The 26,413-nt window shown below is 36.9% G+C and overlaps 1 protein-coding gene across 1 annotated transcript in view; it reads right to left on the reverse strand.

Moving 5' to 3' along the window:
- Positions 1-26,029, reverse strand: part of efna2b (ephrin A2b) — a 206,759-nt gene extending 180,730 nt beyond the window's left edge. The window contains exon 1 of the mRNA XM_039655467.2: positions 25,129-26,029. Within this exon, the coding sequence (XP_039511401.1) occupies positions 25,129-25,268 (140 nt within the window). The 5' untranslated portion in view covers positions 25,269-26,029. The remainder of the gene's footprint in view (positions 1-25,128) is intronic.
- Positions 26,030-26,413: the final 384 nt, after the last annotated feature.

Genomic DNA, 26,413 nt, shown 5'->3' on the forward strand with positions numbered 1-26,413 from the left:
TCAATTAGTTTGCTAATCAATTTTATTATTTAGTCATATAAGTAAAGAAAGAAGTAAATGTATAATTATCAATAATATATGCCTTTTCTCTATTTTGCCTACAGACCACCCACACATCGTGTAACTTGTCATCACATCTGGTTATTCTGGTATAAATGTAAAAAAAAAAAAAATGCTTTTTAGAAGTTGTAAATAAATGTTTTACAAGAAAATACCGTTTCTTTTTTCACTTCAAAATTACGTTAAATTCAAAACGTTACTTGCGGTGTATATATAATTTATACAATTTACAAGCAATTCCTGAGTGAAAATTATTTCAAAGTAAATCCTACACCATATTTTTTTTTAGTGAAGCAATATTTTGATTGGCTTCATGAAACTTTGAGGAAATCCAGATGAGCGAGTAAAACTGTCTGTTTGCTTTCTGAGCTCGCTTGATGTCTAAACCATTATTTTAGTGATTTTTAAAGACAGGTCTATTATTATTCATGTGCCTAAACATTCCATATAAAACAACTGCAATCGGTCGGTGTCTTTCTGTCTAAATAGGGGTTCTTGGCCAGAATAAGCTGCGTTGTGTACCAGATTTAATGCCATTTAGTCAAACATCTGTCTAGACAGGACTAAAAAAGGGCAGAACACCATCTTCAAACACCGTTGAGCTCTCCATTCTCCAGGTCATGACTGGAGATCCAAACACACACTCACAGAGTTATCCAAAATCGTCTGCACTTTCGTGAATAATTCCAAGTTCAGAAATGCAATTTCCTCAGCATAAAACACACTTCTTAGGGAGAATGGTTTTAGTGTGCTTCCGAACTTTCATGAGTTTGTAGCATTAACATTAAATCTGAGAGCAAACTGAACCTCTGCCCCAAAATCTCAAAAAGAAGCGCATTATAACATTAGAGCCATGCAAATATCTTGCTCTCTCCACTCCATCTCCTCCTACTGGTCGGCTCATCCCTCAATCCATCCTGCCTTCTCCTCCCACAATGCTGACAAGCAGGCCCATTGGATTTAATTATTTATTTGTGTCCCCAACTCACCAAACCTCCTCCCAAAACCTTTCCAACGCCTTTCATTTCTACTCCAAACGCTGAAGCCAGTGAACCATTTCCATAATCTCCATTAAACACTTCAAATGGGCCCTTTAAGAGCGCTCTCATTTGCATAATCCCATTAACTCTCCTGTTATTGCTCTGCCTTTACCATCGTCCTCTGCCCCGCTAGTACGGCCGCCCCAAAAAAATGGAGAAAAGAAAGGAAAAACTAGCAGGATTTTAAGCCAAGGCAAAAGGAAATCAAAGGAGATGGACCGTTGCAAAGGAAATCATTTCATAAACAGAGGATTGTGGTAATATTAAGTTTACTATGTACAAGGTTATGCTGTCCAATAGGCAGTCAAGGTGGACTTTCTAGTTAATGACTTATGAGAAACAAACATCTTGGTTGAAATTAAACTTATTAATGGCCTAATGCTAAAAACATGGCAACTAGCATTGTTTGTGATGAAACTCAAAGGGAATTAAAAAGTTGTTTGGTTGAGGCACCCATCCTAAATTGAACATGAACAATATGCACAATATTTATATTTATAAGTTCATATTATAATATATAATAATCTTTATACATATATACACACATCTCTACAAATTGTTATTGGAATAGCTCAACTTATTTTTTCATTGACTTTAAAATAATTAATACATAATTTAAAATCACCATGAAATCAAAATGTATTTATTTTTTATTGTTTTTTTTTTCTTAATCTTTAATCAAAAAAATAACTTGACATCTCTTCTCTTTTCTGATGACGTGTGAGGGCAGAACAACCTTTCACTCACATGAGATCACAACTAAAAAACAGAAATCCAATCAATTCCCAAGAACAAGTTTTCTTGTTCAAGAAGCCATTTCACACAGACATTCATCACAATAGGGAAGAAATGAGATCTCCACTTCCATTGCATGACGACTTTAATGTGTGTTAAATAGCACTGAAACCATAAATACTTCGAGACCTGTTGAGAGGTTACTTTTTTTCTTTTCTTTTTTTTAACAGTTATATATTGTTTGTAATGAAAAAACTCAAGGTAACCTTCTTTGTTATGACATGATATATTTGAACACTGTAAAAAAAAAAGTCGTCGCCTTAGATTTTTAAGTACAAACAACTTGGAAGTCATTTCAACTTAAATTACATTAACTTATTAAAAAATATTGAATCTTATATAATATATAAAAAAGGTTGAATTTGCTTAACTCATGTTGATAAATAAAAGAAATGTAAAAACACATTATCATAATTTATTCTTATTAACATAATCATTTTTTACATTGAAAAATACATTTAAAAAAAAAAAATATTTGATTCAATAAAACCTTAATGTCATAAAATTTTTCAAATATCAGACTACACATGGAAATATACAGTAAATTACTCTTTAAATAACTGGTGACATGGAAAAAACATTACACATGTTCTTACACATGCAAACACATCCAGTCCAGTGTGATTTTCTTGAGGAAATAGCCACACTAGGCTGTGGTATAGCATCACATGAGAAAATATGTTTCTTGTCAGGATATGGGCTATCAGAGATAGTAATGGTCAGTGAGAGTGGCAGATCTACCAACGTGGCAGATTTGGAGAAAGACTAATGCCAATCAATGAGCAATTTGTTAATTTGTTTTTGTAACGAAGACCATCTTAAACTACTTCTACTGTGAGCAACAGAGAAAACCCCAACAGAAGGGAAACGTGGTCCGGGGCTAATGGCACCTGTGTAATGCATGTTGAAGAATTCTGCACTAGCCTTGGGTTACAGTGGTGGGAATTCACACCGGCAAAGTTTTGAATGATTTCTAGCCAAGGGTAAAAGTACGGAGTGACGGAATGCTCTGAGCTGTAATATCGTGTTTCAGATTCCCAACACCCTCCTCAACCTCGAAAAAAGCTTGAAGGATGTGGGGCCCCATTTGAATGATACATTGTACTACATACACATGTTTACTGTAAGCAACACTTATCAATCACTGTGGTCTGGTTCCGTATCTGACAGTGTAATGGTTTTGATGTACTGGGAGGCCGGAGGCTGTGTCAAACCGGCACTTTTTGATCAGGGAAGCATGTCTTTAAAAGCGCCATTACATAAATGCACCGCATAATTCATTCCATTTCTTTCTACTCGGATCCAAATAGCTCGAACCCGAGTGTAACTAGGTCTCATTCCCTGCGGGTAGGGAAAGATATGAACAACAGTTATTCTTTGGTTTTAAATGATTTATGAAAAGGCTACATGCAGCGATCTGAAGTCATCCATAATGGGTACAAGAATGCTTCCATTTCATGAGAACATACTATATTACTCAACAGAAATTAAACAATGTACATCAAATCACAGGCTGGCAAAAGACAATAAAGAAAGTGTTGTTTGTTTTTCATTAGAGGGGACTCTTTTCTGGAGTGTGGTAATAACATAACGCGAAGTTTGCAGAAAGCTTAACGTGTTCCCATATTTGACATTTTGTCAAAATAACCAATAAATAATACGTTAATTTTGTATGTTGTGAAAAAGTTAAATTGTAGTTTCAATTAGTCTGAACAAAAAGTTGAATCATTTTCTATCTTTGTCCATCAAAAAAAAAGTCAGACCTGATTTTAGATGATGAAGAGGCAATATAATAGGATATTCTATGAGATACACATACAGAAGAAAAATTCCTGTCAAAACTGCCAGTCAAACAGATTTGTACTTTGAGCTTCACCACAGTAGGATCGTTGTATCACCCAAGCCAATTAATGGTCCAATGTTTTGAAATGACTGGGGTCAGTATTAGGGGTGGCACGGTTCACAAAACCCACGGTTCGGTTTGTATCACGGTTTTAGGGTCACGGTTTTCGGTTCTGTACGGTTCTTGTTATTTTTTCTTTTAATCTTTAACACTCCAGAAATGTACTTCAGCATGTGATATATAGCTTAATTATCCACACTTTAGGATACAGTATTAAAAAATATATATTATATTCATGCAATCATGCACAAACTGAATTTTAGATTTCATCTCAGATTTAGATACAGCAAGAGAGAAGAAATTGACATGCTTTTTGTTTATTTGGCAAAAAAGGAGAATGTGTATCACTATCTCTACAAGAACTTGTGCATTTTTATCACATAAATCTTATTTACACAAAGAAATTAACTTTCATGTATCAACTGCTAACTTTTGTAGCTCTTACCAAAATTCTATCTTTTAAAAGAAAAAGAGAGGAACTCTTAAAACACTGTCTTTTAAATGTCAATATACATGAAACCTCATTGCCTATAGATAATTAAGCTATAGCAATAGCAAAGGCCATAAACATAAAGTGAAATTGAAATTCAACCTCAACACAAAAACAGTATCAACAATGCTTCTATTCCCAAAATGTGAGGGTACTTTTTTCCACTTAAAATTAAAGTGCAGGGTTTGGAAACGTATGACTGAAGCTCTTATCTATACATAAAGTGCCACTGTAGTTAAATTAAAATATCATAACATGAAATCCAAAATGTTCCCACACACCGGACTTATACCATAGACTTATACGACGCTGGCGCATCCTCCAACTCCCTCACTTGCCATTTCTCCGCGTGCCGTGACCTGCAGCGCTCCATACTCCACTTTTACTGGCTTGTTTATTAACTTGAACCGGCGCTGCACAGAGCGATCGGTAATGACATCAAATACCGCGAAAGTGATGAATGCATACGGAGCCGAATCGCGCTAGATTGATGTTATTGATGAGCGCCGGTCCAAGTCGAACAAGTTTATGTCGCGCGAAAAGAAAACACACGTCACATACGTGCACGAGGTTACATTGCGCATGCGTCGAACCGTGAGACGCACACGCGCTCCGAACCGAGACAAGCGAACCGAACGGTTCGGGTGTTTTTTCATGTACCGTGCCACCCCTAGTCAGTATACAGTAGCTGTACCTTGAGCAGCCGATTACTTCAAGTGGGCATTCCACAGTGTCAGTTCCAAAATGTATATAAGAATCAGCCTTTTGTTCCCATTTTCAGAATTTTTCTGTAATTTTCTGTGCTGCTTTGGAAAATGTGTTAAACCGAGTTGAGGGTACTAAACTTGCACTGGCCATTTCATACATTTTGCCAAAATATTGAATAAATGAACATCCAAGGGGCGGGACACACATAGATATGCATTTAATATTTTCAGTGAAGCTTTTGTTTAAAATTTGTTCTGCAGGTAAAACCAGGCCATCAGTCACCCTGCTGCCCAGTCCTCTGCATCAGCCATTAAAAACTCTGCCAACCACAAAATAATACAAGTTACACTCAAGAGTGTTTTCTAACTCTCGCAAGTGTCTAAAGTTTTCTGTCAGATATCAGACAAGTAAAAGCCCAAGTTTAACAGTTGTGCCATAACTCAGTGTGGTGATGTGATTGTGACCGGAAGGCTATAGACGAATCCGGCGAAACTACCGGAAGTAAGCGGGGCGCCATTACTGAGCTGTTGCTGGGTAGCGTTGCGCCATTGCCTCCTATTGTTTTAGTTGCAACTTGCGTCCACTGGAATAAACAGCCCGCGATTTACGACTGTCACTAACGTTACAACGTTACCCCTTGTATAATGTCGAGTGGGTAAACAGTTTCCGTTATAAATTGTTTCTATGGTGGCAGTAAAATTTCAATTTTGAAGAGAAAACATTGTGAATACCCCGGGTCGACTGCCCCTGTCTGGTGCTGTACGGTTTTACACAGATTTCCTGGGCGAGTACAAGACGCGGACATTCGCGTATAATAACAATTATTTAATGACATAAGTAAAAAATATAATAAATATGTGATATAGTGATCAGCAAAATCTCCTCTCTTGCTATTTTTTCTATTCAATTAACATGCTATGGTCATTAAATGGCTTTCCTGAGCTAAATATAACGTTATGTGACATAATTGTTCTCCTGCTGTTATATTGACCTCTTTTCATGGTTTAAAAACACTAATTGGTCGATATTATGTATACTTTCTAGCTGTACCGTTACCCTACCCTTGCCTGTTGCAATGTGAAAATGAGATAAATAATGGACACAAATGAAAAACATGAATTAGTTTATTTGATTTCATTCATTTATTTATTGTTGCCAACTGGACAGATCTATTTATAGTTTCCTCGTTAGCAAACGTTAGCCTAGCTAGCTTGCCAAGCTATTTTCATAAAAAATCTGTAAGATCGTTTGTACCTTCATCTGTGACTGGAGGCCAAGGTCTAACATCATCAACCCAACAAGTCATTCTGCCTGGCTGTAGCTGTCATTGAGGGTGCGTTCGCGTTATCACCGAGGTTTGTTTACATACCGGTCTATGCCGGTGTAACAGCTCAGTAATGGCGTCGCCACAAGATGGCAGCCTACACAGAACGCTCGTCGGATTCGTCTATTCTACAGTGAAAGTGTCGCCCACTGTACAGGGCTCTTGAGCTTATAGAGAGTGGGTGTTGGGTATAAGGCCCTGAAGGGCATGGATTAAGGGCAGTATTAACAAAGCCTGGTGCACTGTCACTGCGATCCAAGCCAGTGTTGCAGAGGCCAGCATTCTACATGGTACAAGCACCAGCAAAGTCAAGAATGACTTTCAGAGTGTCTAAAGAGGCAATATATAGTAATACAAAACTAGTACTTTGTAAAAGAGTAATAAACCCTCTGCTATTTTTCCCTGAGTGCCCCAGGATTTAATAAAGTTTGTCTAATGGATAAAATATGTCTTTTCGTTTCAAACACAGTAAACATAGTAAAAAACAGCCTTTAGTACAGCAATACCTCAGTTCTGAACCGACCGGTAAATACGCATTAGCCTTTTTTAGGTGCTGTGATGTCTTAGAGTCTCTTTGGCTTGAAAAAAGCAAGTGTGCTTTATTCAAGTGTCATTTAAATAACAATTGAAAGTCTTCATCTGTCAGCTTAGATACAGGCTAGTTTGAGTCACTGGCTTTTGAAGTTATCCGAGTAGTACTCAATGCATTTTATTGATGCCTCCGCCTTCACCCTGTGGTCTGTTGAAGCTGGTCAGTCATGCAGACTAGTTCAACCAACAAGACTTGATTTCGTCCAATAAGGCCTTGAACAAAGCACCTTTAGCCCTCCCATCATCTCTTTGGTTCTAAGAGTTGTCTCAACTTTAATTATAAGTCTAAAGGGTGTAGTTCAGGGGACACGGGGACCCTCATCCCGACCAGACCTGGAGATGCACCTTCTATGGGAACATCGGTTAATTGCGACCACCGAACTCTGACGGAGGATGGGGCAAAGGTGGGGGCTGCTGTTCCTAGACCTCTGAAATCCCTTTTGTAAAAGCTAATGTGGCAGAAAAGACCCTTGCAGCGGAGTCTCTCTCTGCCGATTTAATCCCTGTGTGTGGAGTGAGCTCCTCAATAAAGGGCTCAGTGGCCCGGTGCTTCCGAGGATTTCCTAATTGCCCATTCTGCAGACAGATTAAAACAGCCTCACCAGCACCTACTAGCACTTAGAAAGGGAGACTGTAAGGGATCAAACCAGGATGAGCCTGCCGCTCTTCCAAAGGCATCAAACGTGTCCACTTACTTGGCGCAAAACATTCTGGTCTTGAAGCTGAAGTTTCAAGATGTCACAGAGAGCTTACCAAAAGATCGACCCCTGAACTCCTCTCGGTTTGAAAGACCTCTCACCTTTCCGGTCCTCCTGGATGTTTAGATCACTCAACACATTGTGAGTCACCGTTCGACTCCTGGTCTCCCTCCAGGCAGGCAGTTCAGTGCACAGAAATTTCCCCCCACATCCAGGCAAGGCCCCAAATGCTCTTTCTTTTTATACCATCAAATGCAGACCCATCGAGATCACATCTTGAAAAGTCCTTAGCGTAAGGCGTGGTTATGAACCATGCTAATGACCCATGAAATTCCCTCTTTCCTCGACCTGAGCAGAAGCAGCATAAGGCAGTTGCTTTCATAAGAACTAAGTGCGCTGCTGCCTAGTGAGCAAACGGTTACTTTGACCACTTGCTACAGGTTTTGAGAGAAAAAAAGAGAGTCTGTTACCATTACATGAGGTAAAAAGACATTTTCCCAGAGTGCTTGGTAATGGAGTGAATTAAGCTGTTTTTTACAGCATACGGGAATGGCAAAATGTCATACTCTCACTGTGTCCGAGTGGGAGGCTCTCTAATGGAGAGGGACCGGTTAATCCTGCTGACCGTGATGTGTTGACATGCAGAGCCGCTGAACAGCCAGACATGTGGAACAGACGCAGGACAAAGAGATGATCTAATGATGCGGCAAGGAAGCAGAAACAGAGCCATCAACACACATTGCTCTTCCAAAATCTAGTTAGCATTTTTGTGACAAAATAGTAGAGAATTTTTTATAATCTGCTATTTACAGATTATCGGCCATAAAATAAACTGTTTTGGCCAAAATTATATTATCGGCGCATAACTATTTATTTATTTAATTTTAACATTTGAGTGTAATGCACATACTTACTCTTGTATATGAAACATGTGGCCACAAGGCAGCTCACTAGGTTAGAGCTATCAATGTTGACAATATTTTTTCCAAACACACATGCATGCACACACACACACACCATGATGAAAAAGCACATCTGTGTGACCTAAAAGTAAGACATTATGAACTGACAGCAATATAGACAGATTATGTGTCTCACTGATGTGTTTGGTTTAGATTTTTTCTTCACCGGAGGGTTAATGGTGATGGAATAAGAGGTTAATGACACTGAATCTCCTGTGATTGTTGCCATTGTCACTGAACTCCAAACATCTGGAAGAAAAGGGATAGAAATGGATCGTTCATTTGACCTTGTGACTGCCCTCAGCGTTGGAGAGAATTCTCCATCATAATTAACTATCTGGGTCAAACTACAGATGAGGAAAGGTTATGTTCAGAAGTTTTGTACATTTCCATGCAAGTATAATGAAGAACTGAATAAACCAACTCCAACTGTTTCTCTTTATTGCTAAAATACACAGATACCAAATTTTGGTAACTAACAAAAATGTGCTGCTGGTCAAATGTGAAAGCAAAGTGAATGCTTAAAGGGGAAATGAAGCGGTGAATCAAGTTTACATGATTTACAAGATGGATTTCCAATATAATCAACAATTATATAAGAAAAATTACAAATGTAAACATTTAGAAGAAAAAAAGGAAAAACTTTGTATCTTTCGCTGCCAGGGTGCCGCCATTGTGCAGTTGGCTCAAGTTTAACAGGCTCTGGGCATTGAAAATCGCGACATCAAACTGTGTTTATACCAGTGTTTTGACCGCGAATGACTAATGTTAGGTACAGTTATTAGACAAAAAGACGACGTCTAATGTTATATGTTGACAAACTGCACATAGAAACATATTGTTCGCGATGTCTGCCGTCAGATATTCCCGTCTCGTCAACAACATGTAAGTTTCGTTGCTATGTAGAACAGCCGGTGGTGGTTTGGGGCGAAGAGCGGGTTTGCAACGCTAACTTACCAGGTGTCAGTGTGGCTGTTGTCCTGCGATGCCCTCCGTGTCAGAGTCCATCTGTTGTCAAGAGGTTGATCGTGAGCATGTATTGCGTGGTCAATTCTGCATCACCGGCGCGCACGTTTACCATGCTGTGCCGGGAGTAAGACGTGTGGAAGCGGCGATGCTTTCCCTGAAGGATGTCATTGCGGAGACACTTTTTCCTAGTATATGTAGGCTGTAGCTACTAGCACTACCAGTGGGAAAATATGGACGTTTCATTTCCCCTTTAACAAATACATGCTAACTTACATGTTGTTGACAAGACGGGAATATCTGACGGCAGACATTGCGAACAATGTTTCTATGTGCAGTTTGTCAACATATAACATGAGACGTCGTTTTTTTGTCTAATAACTGTACCCAACTGTACAGTTCTGTAACTGTACCTAAATGTAGTCGTTCGCGGTCAAAACACTGGTATAAACACAGTTTGATGTCGCGATTTTCAATGCCCAGAGCCTGTTAAACTTGAGCCAACCAACCCCGTGACGTCAACTGCACAATGGCAGCGCCCTGGCGGCGAAAGATACAAAGTTTTTTCTTTTTTTCTTCTATATGTTTACATTTGTAATGTTCCTTATATAATTATTGTCTGCTGTTATTGATTTATACATCTGTGATCTAATAGTGTTGGTAATGTTTTGACATAATTAAGCTTGATCTGAAAAATGAAATCTATTCAGATGATTTGCTTTAACTTGTTAGCAACAGTTTTGTGGTTTTACTGCATATCTGTATTTTTCTTATAACCTAAAATGTTTAATAAAAAATATTCTGATCAAATCACTATCATTTTTGTTTAGAAACACAGAGATCAATAATCAGCCCGTCTATCTCAACTGTGGTGACATTAATAATCCTTGTTGCCACCAATCACAACTCATTAATGGCTCCCATCATGCATTGCGGTTTGAATAAATTATGATCTGAATTGTCTATGTAATTTACTTTTCCTACTTGAATATTCTACTCGTCACCGTTGTTGAGAAGCATTAACTGAATCTTGAGGTCTGTGTGTGCCTAAAGGAAAGATTTTTTTTTTTAAACAACTTTTGAGAAATCCGTCTATTATATTTAACATTCTGGACATTTATGCAGAATCTAAGTCGTACACTAACCAACAGAATAAATCGCAGACAATTTGCGATTTCAAATTTCAAATGTTGAATGTCATTATATGACCAACATCATTTTATAATTGTTTATTTTTGTTCATCTGACAGATATAACTCAGATGCAACAGCCAATTAAAATATAAAATTTATAATATAAGGGTCAAGAGCCCAACTAAAGCAAACACTCATCTCCATAACGGTGGCTTAAAATTTTAGATTTTTTTCCTTGTGATTCTGCTTTAGGTGTCTTCAATAATGCTCTATCACCACTCATCTAATCACTTAATTATCTCATTAAAGGATTAGTTCACTTTTGAAAAAAACTTTTGCTGATAAATTACTCACCCCCATGTCATCCAAGATGTCCATGTCTTTCTTTCCTCAGTCAAAAAGAAATTAAGGTTTTTGATGAAAACATTCCAGGATTTTTCTCCTTATAATGGACTTCAATGGGAACCAGGTCCAACCGAGGTCCAAACGACAGTTATAACAGTTTCATATGCAGCTTCAAATGTCTTTAAACGACACCAAACGATAATTAAGGGTCTTATCATGCGAAACGATCGGTTATTTCAAAGCTTATTCCAAAAATGTAACTTTTCTAAGGACAAATGCTAGCCTTGTAATATATTGTGAGGCGTGTTTGCAACGTCACGTAATACGTAATTACGTTCAAAAGGTCACGGGCGACGTAGCCGGAAGTACAGAATCAAAATCGTCCGACATCGTTGTTTTACCTTTTAATTCCTTTTTTGTAAACGGCGTTTGAGTTCGTTTACACGTTCAACCTATGCGTTCAACTTGTAAACACTGACTCTGTACTTCTGGCTACGTCGCCCGTGACCTTTTGAACGTAATTACGTATTACGTGACGTTGCAAACGCGCCTCACAGAATGGAGAAAGGCTAGCATTTGTCCTTAGAAAAGTTACATTTTTGGAATAAGCTTTGAAATAACCGATCGTTTCGCATGATAAGACCCTTATTCATCGTCTGGTGTCGTTTAAAGACATTTGAAGCTGCATCTGTAACTGTTATAACTGTCGTTTGGACCTCGGTTGGACCTGGTTCCCATGGAAGTCCATTATAAGGTACGTCCTCGATATTAACACGATTTGGCTCAGCTTGTCAGTGTCTTTGTAGTAAATGCTGCTCCATCTAAAAGCAGGTGAAGGTGATTTACTACTAATCAAGGAACCGGCTTTACTGATTAGATGCGCATACAATATCGTGCGATATATCGCCCAGCCCTACGTTTTAGGAAAAAAACCCTCTGGCGCCTAAAGGGTTAAGTCCACTAAAGATACAGTGTGTAGTGGATGACCTTTGTGACAGAATTATTTTTAATTTTGCCCTTGTAATCTTTTCCACAATGACCTCAAGTGAATCAGGATTCAGGACAATAACCGAACCAGCCTTTCTAATCAATTTATTAATCCTATTTTTTCATCTACAGTGATACTACAGTACATCCCCAACAGAATACTGCATAAAACAAAACAGTAACCATGATTCCCAGATAAATAAACAAAAAACATAAAGAAGCTTACTACTGAGGCAACTTACATTCACATCAACTTACAGGTTATGAAGTTTATCTGTAGCTATCATTATCTGTCATTTGGTCACAATCTCATGTTATAAAAAGATCAAGAAGCAAAGGCTATTTAAGACCGTATTGGCTATGACTCGATGACAAATGCAAGACTAAACATTCAACAAAGAAAGAAAAAGCTGTACTTATTTGAACAAATGTCATTTACCTTTGAAGTGCTACACACATATTTGGATGCATGTAATGCATTCAATATTGAGGCGGGTGAAGTTATAAGTTTTACCGACAGTTTGAGGTGCCAGTCACGAGGTTTAATCACAGGCCTTTTAATCTGTTAAATATTTGCATAACATAACAGTTAATAGTATCTAGTAGCTAAAAAAAAGTTGAAATATGGAGATACGAGTTTTCTGCCCGACAGCAATGATATTTCAATTTGTATTACTTTGTAAAGTAACTGTCTTACAGAAATTTTAGCATTTGATTGAAATAATAATTTAAAAGTATACACATTTTCTTCCTTGTAATTGGTCCCCCCTGGACCTGCAAGCAAAGGCACATGCCGAGAAGGCCTATACATAAATCCGGCCCTATCCGCGTGTCTGTTAATTTAGTAATATCACCTTTAGCATCATATGGAAATCTACCACACATATTCAACGGTGCATCTACTCACTTATTGCATTGAGTTTCAATTTAATATTGCTACTGAGGTAACAGGGGCTTGCATTGTCCCGGAATTAAAAATGGCAATTCTGCTTCTGAAAGTATCAATAAAGTAACTGAGCACTCAAGGTTTGATATTCAAAAAATGGTTGGAAAAGATACAAAGAGAATCGAGGAATGGCCTAACATTAAAACGGTTGCTTTGATGAATTCCAGCTTGCCCTGTTAAGTGCCCTTTAGCTGTCAGACACATGATTTAGAGATGCCGTCTGTGGGATCTGGATCAGGGATGTTTTAGTACTAAAAAAATTTAAATAGTCCCCATGTGGCATTGGGAAAAACATCAAATTAATATATAGTTACACTGTGCTTTGTTTAAACTCTTTGATACCATCGTGATAGTAATGTTTGATATACGTTTTTTAAAACGTACACTGTGATTTTATTAAAGGCACAGTGTACTTTTTACTTTTCACAAATGTATCTACATCTGATTTGTAACAACGGTTGATCAGAAAACCAACCAAAAAAAAAGCTACTTCAAAGAACCACTATAATTTTTAGCCTATACTGGCTTGTGCATTATATTCCAAGAATGAATGTCATTCAAGACGTAAAATATGACAATAAAATTATTCATTTTTCACAATAATTAATTTCCAACACTAATCTTTCTTTGTCAGTATACATGAAGTTTCTTTCCTCCATGAGATGTGGCTGAGGAGCCGTGGAATTCTGAAGGAACCTCAAAGCCCTCTGGAGGAGTTTAGCTTTTCGAGACAAAATCCTTGGATTAAAAATACATCCTTCTTGGGATTTTCTCTCTGTTTGGCCTTGAACAGACCAAAGTCCTGCGGGTTGTCATCAACCCGTGTCACACAGAACATGTGATGATCATAACCAGAACATTCTGAACAGAGATCAGGGCAGAGAATCTGTCTCATTTGCTAAAATCTGTCCAAACACACTAGTAAACAGTAATATCCAGTTAATTTAACCTTCAAATGGTCTTCGTTTCCTGTTTACACTTCTGGGCTTCGGGTCTATATGACCCCAACAACTGATTGAGTAATTTTACAAAAAAAATGTACATTTTTATATATATATATATATATATATATATTATTTTTATTTTTTTTGTGTGTGTGTTAACTTCTCATCTTTTCATTAATGCTATGTTTTTGTATATATAAAGTACTTTTGTATCCATATACCACACAATTCCTCAACTACACCATTAGCTTGCATTTGAAATATTATTTTTTTATGATACATTGCATTTATGCTCTAGGCCTTCATTCCTGTGTAAAAATTTTCAGATTTATGTCGATTTTTTTTTTTTTTTTTTTTTTTCACATTTCCCATTCATTTCTTTGGGGTCAAATATGACCCCAAAGACCAGAAGTGTAAACATGTTTTTTTACATACCTTCAGACCGAATCAAGACCATTTTGTGTGCGTGTGTGTATAATAATGTAGGAAGAGTCACAAAATCTTATTCCACTGAGAAGGGAACCTTTTTTTATTAAGTAAAAGTCGATTGGGGTCGTTTAGACCCCATGACCCGATTGAGGGCTACAAACTAATACGGTATAATGTTAATCTGGGTATGTTCAGGCTAAAGTATGACAGATTTGTGCAACTAGCCTCACTTTGTTTTGATAACACCTCAGAGACAGTCTTTACACTTTCGACTTATTAAATGTCTTACTTGTAGTTAAAGTTAAGCATATTATACTGGAATGCGAAAAAGTATTTGATCATCATAAAAACAAACACTAAGCGTGTGGCCAAATGTTTGTCGACAACAATAATGTGTGGTGTGTCAAACATACCTTTGTTTTGGACTACAACTGGAAGCTGGAATGGTGCAGTGAAATGAGTCTATAATCCTGTTAGCGTAGCACCTGAGTTGAAATGGCTAATCCTGTTTAAACTCACAACACTGCCCAGGTAATCTTCCTGTGTCCTGATCAGCAGCTGGCTCGTTCACAGCGCAAAAGGTGAGACATCAATCCGTGATCACACCTGTGCCTGGATTAGCCATTTCATGGCAGAATAACTACAGTATGCCGTGGAAATGTGCAAGATAAGTACTTCTCTAGCTTCCGTCAATGGGTTTTTATGAAACGCTTCTTTTCAACGCAAATCTGGACTGAACACACCGACCTCCTGAAGCTGAATCAACCAATGCAATTTATTTCTAATGAAATAACACACCAGCCTAGGCCCCATGTTCCTGTATGCTTAGATCACAACGCACTTGGCCCCATGTTCCTGTATGCTTAGACCAAAACGCACTTTAGAAATCTTATAACAATTTTCCATTTTGTCTTACCAAGTTAATTCAAGAGAGTTACATTAAAACTCCAAGTATGTATTTCCAAGAGTTATATTATAACACATGGGCCAATGGTAACATAGCATCACTGCAGGCTTGTGAGAATTCATTTTTTTGTTTAGCCTGTCACAGAAACCTACATTTGGAGGCAGCCAAGGCATTTTTGAGGCCGTTTTGGGCATATGCAGTGCTGCCTGCACACAGCTCAATCATCCTACCCATCATACACCAAAAAAAGGTCGAACCGCATGCTCTCTCTCTCTCTCTCTCTCTCTATCTCTCTGCCTTTTACAAAACAAACAGAGAAAACTAATTGTATGAGCGGCAAACATACGGCGAATGTAACAAACATCAGGAAAGTTCTCTCTTTGGGAAGGAATGTGTATTGTGTTTTACCAGATCTTTAGGCAAATGTCGAAAATTTGGGTCATTACCTAAATTTGGATCTGTAGACGTTTCAAGTCAAATATTATAATATTTTAAACTGTGCATTGTGCAACTAAAACACAAATCACAATCATATTATTACTACAACCTACTACAAGCACAGTAATAGTACACAAACCCGACAAGAATATACTATTGAACAAAGGTCAATTTTAACCTAAAAAGCCAATACGTTTTTATCTTGTATGCCTGTATACTGTAGAAATTAACCTTTAAAAATAAACCTTCTCTGAATAAATATATTCACAGGAGTAAAAAGCTTGACAATTAGCCCCATTCTCCACAATAACTTGTAAAAATCGGGTAGGCAAACAAGCTCACACAGTTATGTTATAGTTTTGTCCTTGTTAATCGATTCCTTTTGCAGATCTCAACTAGTCTCTCTCGCAGAACCCTGCCATCAGAAGACATCAAAAATTCCCCCCAAATTTTTGGTTTCAGTCAGAGGCATGATTGTCTTTGTGCTGGGGGCGAAAAAAGGGGCACAGAAACCGACCTTGTTGCCCACGCCTACTCATGGCTAAGATGAGAAAACAACAATTTGTCACTAAAAGATACTTCTGAAAATTATTCTACTTCTTGAGTAAAAAACTATTGAAAAGCACTACACAACATTTTGAAAGGTCTAATAATATTCAAATATGCCAAAAACAGTGTATTTTTTGGGCTGCATTTCTGAAAATGCATCAAAAGGAAAAAAAAAATTAAATAGGCCCTTTGTGTGATACAGTATGTAGTTTTTTGATACAATCTGTATTGTAAAAAGCGCTATAAATAATGGTGACTTGACTTGACTTGTTTCTTGTCCTGTGCTTATATTCCATTGTTTGTTTGGATGAAATTGTATGTAATGTTTTAAATTGTTATATTTCACTGTTTGTGAAGCACCTTGCGCAACATCCGTTGCAGTATGTGATATAAATAAATAAATAAAAAAAATAAAAATAAAAGTAACACTACACACATGCATTCCAAAAAGGCAGGTATTAATATAATTAAATGTATGAATGTCTGCATTATTAATATAGTTAAACCAACAAAAGGATTAAACCTGAATTCACCAACATCATAATATAGATCTTCACAAATCTGCAGTCAATAATGCATACAGTTATTGAGCATCATCAGTCTCCTACATTTGACATTAAACAATATGCCGTGTTACTCTCCATCTAATAATATTGTCATTGTTAATTTTATGAAATAAAAGATTCAGACCTACAGAAACTATTAGTTGTTGTTTTGGTTTTTTTTCACAATTCTATCCCGAACTAATTGGTTTTTAAAAGAAAAAATAATTATTTGCTGAATAAATATTGGATTTTAACTGTATGTAACGTATAAGTTGTTAATTTATAGCAAACATGTTGTTGCTCAAATTCAAGTTATAAAGTTATAATTACTGCTTAATTCATCTTTTCTAAGTAAATGCTGAGTCGTAAGCATAGCTACAGTGCGTCTAACCGCATGGTTTTGCAGTGCATGCATGAGGTGATAGAGCTATGCATTTAAAAAACTGTCCCACTAACCCTGGCAGTGGGCGTCCAGCAGATATTTAGGGTAAGGTTCGGCCATTTTCCCTCATGGATTGGTCCCAAACCCAAATTCAAGTCCCTGCTCTGCCAACACATTCCCTGCATAAGAGGGTTTTTCTCTGGTTCTGCAAGGATGACAGGTTTGACGTATCTGCAGTTCAAAGGAGAAAACTCCCAGATGACTAAGGAGGCAATGTTCCACTTCTCACATGCTTTCCTATTCTTTTCCTTTAGAAATGTCGAGTTATTTGAAGGTCAAGGCCTACTGAGATGTGTGGGCAGCTCCTCCCTCTCACTTGAAGACAGAACCATGTGTTCAGTGGCTTTTCACCCCATTGGTGAAAAGAAGACATTTTGCAAAGTGAAAACAGGTGAATCAACTAAACACATCAGCACTAATTTGGCTTTAGAGAGATAGAGTCACATGCAAAAAATACTAAATAAAATGTCTTTTAGTTCACATAAAAGTCACCTGGTGGCTCCAGCATTAGGAATCATATTGTCCGAAACTTAATTTAATTACTCAAATTTTACACAGCTGAGACATTCCGAGTTTTACCAAAATCAAGTGGTATTATATTTGTATTTAATGATATGTATCATTTAGTAAAATATTCAAGTAATGTTTTTGAACTAAGAAATATTTTTGTGAGCCACTTTGTAAGTGGGCACTTTCAAGTCAAATTATCTTGTTTTCTGATTTTAATTTACAAAAAATATTAAATTACAATATTAAATTCTCTCTCCATAAATGTGAATACTTATACAAATATTTTATTTTGTGAGTATTTTATACATCCATCGTGTGAATTATAATTGAGGATTCTACATAATTTCAAACTCACATGTGTTACACACAAAATAAAATAATATTTTATAAATACCTTTATGTTACATTTCATTGCAGCATATGCAATTCCTTTTTTAGAGATAAGCGTGTTTTTTTGGCAATTACTAAGGCAGTAAAACTTAATTACTTAGTGCAGTAAAGAAAAATGTTTAACAATCAACAATAAAAAAAACTAAATACATTTAAATAATAATCAGAAACAGCCACAGAATAGTACAGAAGACGGCACTGTTCAATTCAGACAATACGTCTGACCTTATAAACGTATAATATATGAAGCAAAAACCCATGTAACCCATGTTTTTGAGGATCGTTTGACAAATGATTGTATCTGTATTTTTCTCTATTTTACTTTACCATGTTAATACTGAATAAACATTTTAAAATAAAAATAATTCGACACTGGTCTTTTTTTTTTTTTTCAGGTAACATATTTCCCCATACTTCTCTTTCTGCTATACCATATAATGCGTATAGTGCACGTCTTTAATTTTATAGCACTGATGAATAACATCAGGTATTTTATGTATTATAACACATAAGACTCCTGTAAAAAAAATCAAAATAAAACTGGCTATGTACAAGCAATTTCACAAATTAGGTTTGAAACATTAAAATCACCCTCCCTTTCTTAGCAGAGAGCGGAGTATATTTCCAAATAAAACTCACTCGAGGAGAGAATGAGGAGTTTGTGTATGGACATAATGAGCCGACTGTATGTGGGTCAACAGAACTAAACTACAGTTCCAGCCGAATTAAGACAGTGAATAAATTAAACAAGGTAATGCCTGGTGCCTTCAGAAATGTGATACATATATATACACACATGAAATTAGCATAATTAATATTAAGGAAACAAAATTAAGAAAACTAATAATTTGGTTAAAAAATAAATGAAATGAAAAGCTCATTCAGTCCACAATACAAGAAAGAGAACGTGGTTTTGGTGATCTCACTTCGTTTAAAAACAATCCCGTCTGAGGGAGGGCTTTCTGGCACTCTGCGTCTCATAAATACTGTACAGAATGAGAAAGGCCTTGGTCCTGAGAGAGAGGAGCGTCCCGAGCTAACTTGACTGAGAACCCAATAACACCTGGATAAAAGCATGACAAGAAGATATTTAAACAAAACACCTAGTCCTCAGATTTGCTATTTAAACCAAAGCCAGCATGCAGTGCCGCTTCCATTGAGGGAAAGATCCACCCATGAAGGAGCACCTACTTCAAACCAAGTTTAAGTTCCCTGGATGCACGTGACTACGTGAATGTGGGTCAGGCATTAAAATTTATGAGTAATACAGAAGGCAGGGTGACGCTGTGATTGGGGCTGTTGCTGGGTATAAAAACAGACAAAAATAAACTGCCACACAAAGAGGTGAGGACGCAGGGGTGATAAGGTGCCCTGTAAGGTCCTGAGAATAAATTCTGGTTTGTGTCCACCGCAGAGAACAAGCGTGGAAATTGACCGTCATAGCACCTGCACAGAAAGGATTTTGGCTGCTGCTTTCTACAAACGAGTTGACGTTCTAAACAGAGTGATTTCGAACTTTTTGAAAGCAGACAAAGAAAAATGAATATACAGTACCATACAACAAAACAACTACAAATGGATAAATCACTGTTTAAAAAACAAAAAACAAACAAACAAAAAAAACACGATGTTTGACCTATACACCTTATACGCTATACAACAATCAGACTACCTGGTATTTTTTTTAATAGTACATATCTGGCGTAAACATATAAACTAGCTAAAAATATTTCGCTTTAAAATACAAACAAACACGCGTTTTGTCTATATTGTTTGTTTGTACACTAAAGTGTTTTGAGTTGTTTGCAAAGAATGTGACATCTGTGCAAATGTTCAGGTATGAGCAGTCATCTCGTCACAGGGTGGGGGGCAGGACAGTGCAGATAATGGCGGAGAGGGTTATGTTACTCCTGCAATACAAATTTAGAGAAGCACAACCGTTTCCACCATTCAGTGACTGGCACAGCGGGGTGTTTTGTTCCAACCCGAGGTAATGCAACTTTGATTAATGCTGAAAATGAAATACGCCAATGAGTAGTCATTTTATTCAACGAAACTTTGAACCGAGATTACTGATTACAAAATGTCAATTTCATCCAGTCGTTTTATGTTGAAACCATGCGGCAACTTTAATCTTTAATTACATGTTGGAGCCTTTTGATGCAATATGGCGTTAGACCATTTGCATCATTCACTGCCGACAAGGGCTCAATTCCCTTTTTGGTTCACGTATTTAGAGAACAAAGGTCTCATGAAATATTCTGTCATTGATAATCATTAGCAGATGAATCTAAAGTACAGCGGTAAACATCAATAACAGAATGGAAGCATTATAGCTATAATAACCGCTGACCTATAGACCCCAGTAACTGAATTTTCTTCCTACGGATCTCCAACAGAAGTATCCTGTAATCTCATAGAAACAAAGCACCAGTGAGGCTGCGTGACTCCATGCACCCATCTTATAAGATGCACTGTTGTTTTAGCAAGTGGACACAGCTGACTGCCATTCCCACTGTAATCTGATTTCCAAAGTAACGAATTCACTGTGCCCTGAGCGCTGTCAGTTTAAGTGCTTTCCCTCACTGTAGTAACTGCGTATTAATGGACGAGGGTCGTTGGGGAAAAAAACAATGATTATATTTATACACTTTAATGGATGGGTTAATTCGATTAAACCACAGAACAAAACAGCGATCTCATGCTAAAGTTGCAATAAGTCACGGGATGGACGGCAATTTGGTGGTTGGAATGGGTTCTCTCTCAAAGTGTTTTCCTACAAAGAGGCTAAATTGTTCCCTCAACCCTCAGGACGGCAGGCCACAGTCTTAGCAGAAGAAACACTCGGTCATGCATTGTGAAATTTGAGGTATTTCTGTCTAGATGAAAGCAGACTGTAAATTGCCAACCTCCAGCTGCCCAGAAATGAATTATAAACACATACGGAAAGAATGCACAAACAAAGAAGTGGAAACTGACTGAACTCTAAGTGCTGCTTAAAACAGAAAAATCAATTAATGTCAGGCAAAATAAACTGGGCACTGGGTATGTATATGACTTGGCATAGAGACATAAATTAGATTTTTAAAAAATTAAATAAAAAAAAAATCAGCACACTTTTTTGCTAAATAACTGTGTTGTTTAAGCGAACACAAAATCTTGAAATTGAAAAACGCATGTCTGAAAAACAGATGCTTTACCATAATGATAATTTGTCACTACAATAAATGCAAGTACATTTAGCACATTCATTTTTTTCAACACTATGCTAGATAAATAGTTTCAAAATGCTGCCTGGGGATAAACTTCAAAATTTAATTATTAGTAATAAAATGGAAAAAAAAAAATTAATCTAGTTAGTTCTCATTGTATGACTAAATTAACCCCATACTCCATTTTTTGTCTTCGTCCTGCACCATAATCCAGAGGCAAGTGTGAGGGTTCACAAAATGGCGGACAAATCCGTAAACTGGGGCAGAATGTGGTGCAATGCCACCTACAGGAGCTGACGTTTGACACGAGCATCCAAGGTCAAGCTTGAAGTCATTAATTTCAAGCATACCAATCACAATAGAGGTTAATGACCCTAAGAGAATAAAATCCATGTGGATTCAGACAGTCATATCCGTGTCTTGTCCTCTGACACTAGGCATCCCTCATAACCTTGAGGAACCAATTACACTATGCCAAAGAGTGAGAAAGTCAAATAAACCTATACAAAGAAATGCTTCCTTACCAGAACCATGGGATCTTATTATAGCGAATTGATATTTAATAGTGAATAAAAGTTTGAGTCGATAATCTTTATTCGCACAGATTTACTTGCACAGAGAAAACAAACAAAAAAAATCCCATAAAAATAGTTCCTGTTATTAATTCATTGGTAACACTTTACAATAAGGTTCATTAGTTAACATTAGTTAATGTATTTACTAACATGCACTAACCATGAGCAATACATTTGTTACTGCATTTGTCATCTTTGTTAATGTTAGTTCATGAAAATACAGCTGTTCATTGTTTGTTCACGGTGCATTAACTAATGTTAACAAGATTTTAATCAAGTATTAGTAAATGTTGAAAATAACATTAACAAAGATTAACAAATGCTATATGTGCTATTCATTATTAACTAATGTAATGTTAACTAACGAACCTTATTGTAAAGTGTTACCAATTCATTCAAATAAAGAATTATTATTTAATAATAATAATAATGATAGCAATAAATAAAATAACTAAATATGCCACACTACAAAAATAAAACATTTTTGCAACGCTTAGCAAAACATCAATAATAGGACATGCCACGTACTTCTCAGCATTTCACAAATTAAAATAAAGTCTTCTTTCTAACTCTCTACAGATAAGAGGGCCTGCTAAATAGCTTAAAAACTAAACGTTAGACACACAAGCATTCACAGTAACTATTTAGCTGCTCCATTAAAAAATGTAATCTCAAAGATTACTCTTCGGATCTGAACAGCTCCATTCTGAAACGGTCCCATTTCTTACATTTCACCCTAAATGCTCTTTATAAGTCACCAGTCTCCTCGTAGACCTTACCGTAAAGCCACAAGGGTTAAATCGACACCTCAGGGCTGAGCTCATAGAGAGCAGAAATGTATTTCAGTGTATTTATTTATGCTCTGATTGGGGTCATTTAGCACAAGTCATTACAGTCTCACACTTCTAATTGAGCCACACAACAGACTCAAACAGTCGAGAGTCCTGACTTCAACCACACCAGACGGCACAGCTCGCTTTTATGGTAGCGTGCTAGAAAACCACAACTCAGAATGAGCCCGCAAACTCGAATTTCAGTTTTCCAGGTTCGCAAAAAACTGAGGCAAATCATTGGAGCTACAATGCATATCTGCTCTGCGTTTCTGACCGTCCAAACCTGGAAGAACTGATATACATCTCATAGATTTACTGGCTGACCAGTAAAAATCAATAGCACGGGTTAAAAACTCTGCAGCCTAATAATAGCGATGCCTTTTCCCTGAGCTCTCTCTCTCTCTCTAACACAGAGAGAGAGGGAAGACCCATCTCAGTTTAGCTGAACAAACATTTCACTGCTCTGACATAGCACAGCAGACACAAACACACATAACTTGCAGGTAAAAAAATAGAGAACAAAATTATCCAGATCTCCTGTAATCAGAGATTGAATTATTTGAATATGAATATGGGACAGAAGTATTATTTCTAATTTACTATTGTAACCATTTACTTGTAATGCAAAAATCAAGCCCTTTTTAAAGGCAGTCTCTTTCTTAAAAAATAATGAATACATTATACACTCTACTCTGCATTCTTTCCTTTAAGATGAACTGGAGAAAAGAATAAGACATGCAAATAAAATTATATTCTTGTTTTTAATAAAAAGAAAACTGTTCAATAAAATGTTCTTACAAAGGATAAAGAGCAATAATCCCCAGCAAAAAAACTACAAATCTAGAACTCAAAAAAGAACTTTAGAATTTCCTCACAGAACTAATGAGAGCAAACATCTGTGGACTTTTCAGTAATGACTTATACATTACATGCCACAGTTTTAACCAATTATAAGTTTGACTGTGTGGTTACACAAAGCCCTATCCTCAGCCAGAAACAGCCCTTGAGAGCGGTCTGATGAGGGGTGCTGGGGTGTTCCGAGAGGGGGGCTTCATCTTAGACTATTTAAACCATATGGTGATATGAAATGAACAGTACTGATCCCGCCTCAGACACATCCATGAAGAAAGAATATTAAACAAAATAACAGTCTCTTCAAAAGGCTGACAGGATATCAGACTATGCATTTATTAACATATTTTGGGTGATTATCAACCCCAACGGCACAATGTAACTGTGCACAGCCCTCAGTAACTCATAACAGACACCAAGTGTCAAACAGTAAGCGTGCAATAAATGAGGCCATAAAGTTACAATATGCTCACAGAGAGGCTAATTTTGTGAAAAGCCCTATAAGTACTTTTAAATGGAACACACAAGTGGCTAAGTGAGGCCTTTTTGTGTGCGTTTTAGAATCTTAGTGGTTTTATGAGTGAAATCGCATATAAAAAACTCAAATGGAAGACCCTGAGTATTCCTCGATGTTTAGGACTGATTTAAATGACTTTACCCAAATTGTATCAGAACTGATCAAAGAATATATATATATATATATATATATATATATATATATATATATATGGTGATTATTCAATTGGAGGCTTTTTCAACAACTTTGTTTAATCGATATTAAAATATACATCACAAATCCTACAATAAAGATCAGAGTATATGGCCTCAGCAACCTTCGAGTGGATTTCAGGATATTAAAATAATGTGTGACAGATTTTTTTTTTTTTTTTTTAGGTTTTGGAAAAAAGTTGAAAAGCACAAATTCATTTTTAAAAAGATACTGCCTTTATATTTACATGATAACCAATTAGAAACTTTTTTTAGGATGATGGTAATGACATCAGTATTGTGGCACTGAATCTTTGACACAAAAAATACAATTATAAATTGAAATATAATAATAAAAAAATGTTTTAGGTGCCAGTAAAAAAAAAAATATATATATATATATATATATATATATAGATAGATAGATAGAAGATGAGCCCAACATAGTGTTTAATTGTTTTAAATATTGCATTGGCAACTATTTCTATATTTCAAATTAGGGAAAAGTTGTATACAGACAAAATAAAAAGTTGTACACCAGAACACTGGAATAAGGGTTGTTTATATAAAGCCTTTTTTTCCTAGAGGGTCAGAAACGTTCCTGTAATCGAGTCACCCATATGTTTCTCATATAGACACACACATATACAGACACACAAACATATATGTTTGTTTGTGTGTGTGTGTATAAAAGGTAAAAAATAAAATAAAAATAACACAAAAGGGAAAAGTTCCAAACAAACTCTGGCCTGATTGTAGTTCTGAAGACCTCGAGTAAAACCTGCTTGTCATGTTGAAACTTGACTCACACTGCTTTCAGTAATGATGCAATGAGGTGTTTCTTACCTGGGATTCGTGCTGTTCCAGTACACAGCATACCGGTCTGAAATGATCTTACTGTCATCCGCACACACGGTGACCCAAAACAGGAAGACGACCATGAAAAGTGTCAACTCCATCTGATATGCAATAGAGTTCTTGTCCATAATGTCAATTAACAGGGAGAAAATATAAGCTCAGTTAATGATAGATGCGTTTAAAGGGAACGATCATGTGTGTGAGAGTCTTATTCAAAAGCATCACATTCTCCTGTGAAGGAATAAAAGTAAAGTCAAAGCTCAGTGAAAGAACTTATCACTGAGGATCCATCCAGCATCTCGACCTCCATAGCTTGAGATGTTTCCATCTCAGAAGCACTGCTTGTCAAACTATAATACCGCTGGCTTTTCACATCCATTCTTCCTCCCAGAGGCTTTTAAAAAAAACTTTTTGCAGACTCGTAAAAAGTGGCCAAGTAGTTACCATCCATTCTGGCGAACGTGCGCGCTCTGAAATCCTACGGATACTCCACACATGCGCGTGGTCCGTGAGTCTCCTCTCCTAAGCCACCTGACCGAGTCGGTCTTCTTTGTCACCAGTCAATGAGAGTAAAAAGTAGCCAACACTTCAGTGTCGAACTGCCATGTAAAAGTTATCTCGGTTGCGGGCTCGTTGCGCGCTCACAAACGCGATGCTGAACCCACACGCGCCGCATCACGCGCAAAGTTGATGATGTGGGGCTTTAAATGTCGCTTCTGCGCGCGAACAACTTGCTGCTCCTTACAGACAGTCGCTCTCACGAGTGTGAAATGACATTTTATCTGTTTCCTACCTAAAGATGATCAGTCCTGCCTCCACAGCGCGCTGTCTCTCTCAGCACATGTCTCAGTCTCTTCGCTGTCTCGTGTCTCCTCGACTGCGGGGCGGAGCTGCTTGAAGAGGGACCGCCTGGACCTACACACTCAAACTTTGGAGATATTGCCAGTTAAGAAGAAAAGACCATTATATGAAATTATTACAGCTCGCATTAGATAAATAATGATAAGTGTGTGGGTTGTGTGACATGTTTAAATGTTGTTGTTTGTAATATGAGCAGTGAGCACTATAAATGTAAAATTGTTTGTAATTTTGCGGTGTAAACTAATTGCCAGCTGTGCTTACCAGATCTTTACCGTACAAATTCAGGGGCAATACTACAAGCATTAGGGTGCGGTTTTTACCTCACTTTCTAATGGTCATTCAATTATAACAATATTTTTTTTATTTATAAAATTTATTTATTTATAAAAATAAAAATTTTGCTAATTAAATG

This window comes from Pimephales promelas, chromosome 21, assembly GCF_988280905.1.
Source record: "Pimephales promelas chromosome 21, fPimPro1.hap1.1, whole genome shotgun sequence".
In the NCBI taxonomy this organism is placed as follows: Eukaryota; Metazoa; Chordata; class Actinopteri; order Cypriniformes; family Leuciscidae; genus Pimephales; species Pimephales promelas.